The sequence below is a fragment of the Gavialis gangeticus genome, unplaced genomic scaffold, assembly GCF_001723915.1.
Source record: "Gavialis gangeticus isolate Ggan-Ray unplaced genomic scaffold, GavGan_comp1, whole genome shotgun sequence".
Lineage (NCBI taxonomy): Eukaryota > Metazoa > Chordata > Crocodylia > Gavialidae > Gavialis > Gavialis gangeticus.
In genome coordinates this window covers 1,649,097-1,653,356 of record NW_017729011.1, presented here as the reverse complement: position 1 = coordinate 1,653,356, position 4,260 = coordinate 1,649,097, and the positions used below count along the sequence as shown (strand labels likewise).

Below are 4,260 nucleotides of genomic sequence, written 5' to 3'. Positions count from 1 at the left end.
GAGATATGCACTTTGTTTTGGGAAGGCAGAATGAAGGAAAAACTTGTTTTTCCAGTGTCTTGGCTGCAGATTAACTGCATGGAGCAGCTCTCACACCCTCAGCAAGCTCACAGGGGGTTAAGTCTTGCTCTGTCACTGAAGAGTGGACTCTGCCCCTGCTGTATGCTGGCTAGAGAAAAGGACAGCCCCTGGTAGACATTATAGCATCTCCACATGTCCCTTCCAGTGCAGAAATCAGCCTCTCCACTGAAGACATGCACCCCAATTTTAGAGAACTTTTTTGGGGGGGGATGTAAGTAAATATGGTAATGGCAATAGACTGGCCTCACATAGGATGAGGGGCAAATGAGTACTAGAATCAACTGGCCAACAAAGCCCACCAGGCAATGTTGAGGTCTGAGGTACTGTGTTGGCGAGATGGTGTGATGGGCAGGTGCAACTTACAGTGGATTGAGGTTGGCAATGTGTGCTGACACTTGCTATCGGTTACTGGAGTCTCTCTTGGGGGAGGAAGCGGTGGAAGAGGGAGGGTTGGTGTCAGTGGCTTCCACTGACTCTCTTTGCTCTCCTCTAGATGAAAATCTCTTTCAATGAGATGAGCCTGCAGACCATGTTCGAGTACCCCTCTGAGAGCTCCCTGGCAGAGGAAGATGAGGAGGAGGAAGAAGAAGAATTTAGCTCAGAAATGGAGGATGACAAGCCTTCCTCCTTCTTCATTCCACACCCAAACAGCACCTTGCACCCTAACGTGCCCAACTCAGGTGAGCTGCTTGATCTGCTGCTGGTCTCTTTCTACTCCAAAGTCATCCTACAGAAGGGCTAGGCAAGGACTGCTGGTACTTGGTTCTATAAAGGGTTTCTGGCAGCGGTTGTTTGATACTGAATCTTCAGCAAGCACTTGGGAGGGATGTTAGCTCGGTCCAAGGCCGATTTAGGAAATGGGCAGTGGGGACAATTTGCTTCTGTGAGCATCTCCCTGGGCTAAGTGACACAGCCCAGAGGAATGGCCGTAGCTGGTAAAGCATGCAGTCCTGCTGGGACAAGTCGGCCACTGGATGGGGTCCTGCTCTGTATCTGCATATGTCCTCTCTTCAGGCTTGTCCAGCTATACACCAAAGCACTCTGTGGAGTTTGGCAAGTGGCAGGAGCAGAAATATGAGGATCAGTCTGATGCAACGGGGGCCATTCCAAAGGAGGTGGATGCCTCGGGGAACCAGGTCATGGTGAGTCTTTACAGCAGTGCCTTGCTTATTTCCTTTTCACACTACTCTGATCTTCAGGCTAGTGTGGAAATGCTGAGACCTGAAATGAGGAGAGTCTTTCCATAGTAGAATGCCACACTTGAAGGGAGCAGGGCATCTGCTTGGACCCTAGGGGCTAAGAGAAGCCTCCACTGCAGCCAGCGTCCTCCTTCTTTGAGGAGGAGATTAAGGACTTGTCTATACTGCAACAGCAATGAGTCCTGGCACCAGGAGATGGAGGGACAGGGTATGCTTTGGCCTCCAATTTAGTAGCCACACTTTGCACCAGAAAGATTGCAGTGAGTCTTCTCCAGGCTCATCCTCGGAGCCTGCTTTCAGGCCCACGAGAGATGGGGATTGAGTAGGTGTAGACTGGCAAGACTAGAAAAACTTCACTAATGTATTTCCAGTTTGAAGTTTGCTTGTGCACTTGGGCAGGAGGGAGGGGGCATGTGTGAGGTCCCCTTCTAATGCCAGGATGTGCTGCTGCCTGAGTGCGGACAACTCTCCAGACAGCTGCTAGTTTCAGGTTGTCCTCTGTGCACTGCAGGCACATTCAGTATGAATATGGAGGTGCAGTCAGCCCCTGGCAAGGTCCCAGTGCAGCCCTTGCCTTCTCAAAGCTCACCTAAACCCTGTGAGGCTTCTGTTCCAACTCCCTTTTCTCTCCCCACAGCTTACCCCAGCAGATAGGAGTTGTCTTTCTGACTTCAGCAGCGAACCTGCCTTGTATTTCTGATCACTGAACCCTGCAGCCTCCAGTTTGCAGCAGCTACAGCTGAGCAGGGAGCTTGGCATGCCATCCATCCTGCTCTCCGAACATCCTTGGATGCACTTCCTGGGATGGAGCGTCTCTGAAGCGCTACAGAAATGGGCTTCCAGCTCTGCCTTAACAGAAACCCTGAGCTGGATCCTGTGCCTGAGGCACTATTGTTGTTGGACATCGTGGATATTAGCAATGGAATCTGGGACCAGCCACCTCTACAGTAGCAGGCAGAACTGTTTGGTCTGTGACCTTTGCATGTTCCTTGTTCTAGAACAGCTGTCTGATTAAGTAAGAGCAAATCTGAAGTCTGCCAGGGACACAGACTGAGGGTGCTCAGCTGAATCCACCGAGCCACTGATAGTGGACTCAAGGAAAGAGGGTCTCAAAAGCCTGTCATGGAGGCTTCCACTGAAAAATATATCTGCAGTTTGAGCTTTGAGGGGTCTCCAGGACCATCTGGTGAATCAGCCTAAAGCTTGGCAGGCCAGGTCCAGGGAAGGTGGCTGTGGTTTGATAACTGCACTATAATGGGGTCCACTTCTTGTGCTCAGGGCGGTCTCAGGTCCAAGTCCAAACTCAGACACGTTTTGGGGTCTGACCGGTTTCTGCTCCTGTGAAGCCGCTGAGTCATTCAGTCAAGGCTGTGTTGGCTGGGAAGGGATTCCCTGGGGTGGGATGCACTAGAGGGGTGAAGGATGATGGGAGGGGAAATAAAAATGACTCATCTGTTGTGGCAGATCAGTAGGAGAAAGAAAGCTGGAGGGTCCCCAGACTGATGCTGGTTGCTCCCTCTGGGCAACTGGAGCTGCCTGACTAGGCCTCTCTTTGAAGGAGTTCCAAAGCACTGGCCATAGCTGTGACATGGCCTACCTTTTGTCTCTTGATCTGTCTCCAGTCACTATCACTCATGTCCTGGTTTTCCCCATTCTGAGCACCGCTGTAGCTGGTGTTTATCCTAGAGTTTGATCCAGCTGGCCCAGATTTATCCACTAGCTGCACTCCCTGCCCCATGGCTGCCCTTGAATTGGAGAGCTTGCTTGCTTTGGGTCAGAATACCTGGACCTGGGTTTTCTTGCTTCAACTTCAAGATGCAAAAGGGCCATTTCTCACTCCCTTCTTTAACAGCAACCTAAGCAAGGAATATGCTGTTTTTTCTAGGTTTTTATAATTCTTTTTTGTAATTTAATGTAGCCAATACAGAAAGGAATCGGCTAGGTTTTCTCACTGATCATGGATGTTACTAGTACTGTAGACTCGGATCAACACTTCACTCTGGAGAACACCAATGTTTTGGAATTGTATGTTGCTGCTCATGTGATTTGTACTCCGGGGATTAAACATGTAGCTGAAACAGATGGCCTCTTGGGTGTTGTGAATGGGAGAGATACCACATTGTGGCTGCCTCTAGAGGCTCAACCTGTCATATTTCTGATTAAACCTGATGCATTTGTTCGTTTGTCTGAATGTGTCAGTTTTGTGTGTGAACTGAAAATGTTCTGCATGTCTTGCACTTACCTTAGTAAGAATACAGAAAAAGCAAAAGGGGAGGAGGTTTTCTGTACATGATATACATTATGGAAAGACTTTGGGAGGTGCCCAGTGCCCCCTGGCCCCAGTGACTGAGGTGGGAGCTGCTGCAAACCTCTTAAAACATGACCAATAAACTTAAATGTTCACTTGACCTGACTGGAGGAGCCAACCACAGACACGCACCACATCTCTACTCTGCAACTGTACTGCTTTGTGCTTTCAAAGCTGATTAAAGTACCCATGTGATCTCCCAGGAGTGGTGTTTGGCTAGTAATTCACGGTACTAAGGAATTACAGCTGATTCAAGAGAACTTTGAATGGGAGCCATTAATAGTGTGGCAATGACTCCTCTGTGCTGATATTTCTACCACCACTAAGGAGACAGTCCATGAAACAACACCCACCCCCTACCCCCACCTTGCATTTAGGGGAAGCAGAATGGGAATTATGATCCATCCCCCACTGGGGTGATGGGCAAAGGTGGCAGATGATCAGTGAATGCAGGCAGAGCTCTTAGAGAACAGAACATGAAAAACCAAAGGCATGTGAAATAGGCTTGTTCCTTTGTGGTGACAATTGTCATTGACTAATGTGCATGTGAGAGCAGACTGACAGTTTCCATGTCTAGCTATTCATCCCCCAAAGTTTTAGGGAAAAAAAAATCATAGAAAATTAGGGTTGGAAGGGACCTCAGGAGGTCATCTACTTCAGCCCCCTGCTCAG

General features: G+C 49.1%; 1 protein-coding gene across 1 annotated transcript in view; it reads left to right on the top strand.

Annotated features, from left to right (window-relative positions):
* Window positions 1-3,466, top strand: part of TPRN (taperin) — a 22,801-nt gene extending 19,335 nt beyond the window's left edge. Inside the window, exons 2-4 of the mRNA XM_019510353.1 lie at window positions 575-761; window positions 1,096-1,223; window positions 1,918-3,466. Of these exons, the coding sequence (XP_019365898.1) occupies window positions 575-761; window positions 1,096-1,223; window positions 1,918-1,980 (378 nt within the window). The 3' untranslated portion in view covers window positions 1,981-3,466. The remainder of the gene's footprint in view (window positions 1-574; window positions 762-1,095; window positions 1,224-1,917) is intronic.
* The last annotated feature ends 794 nt before the right edge of the window (window positions 3,467-4,260 follow it).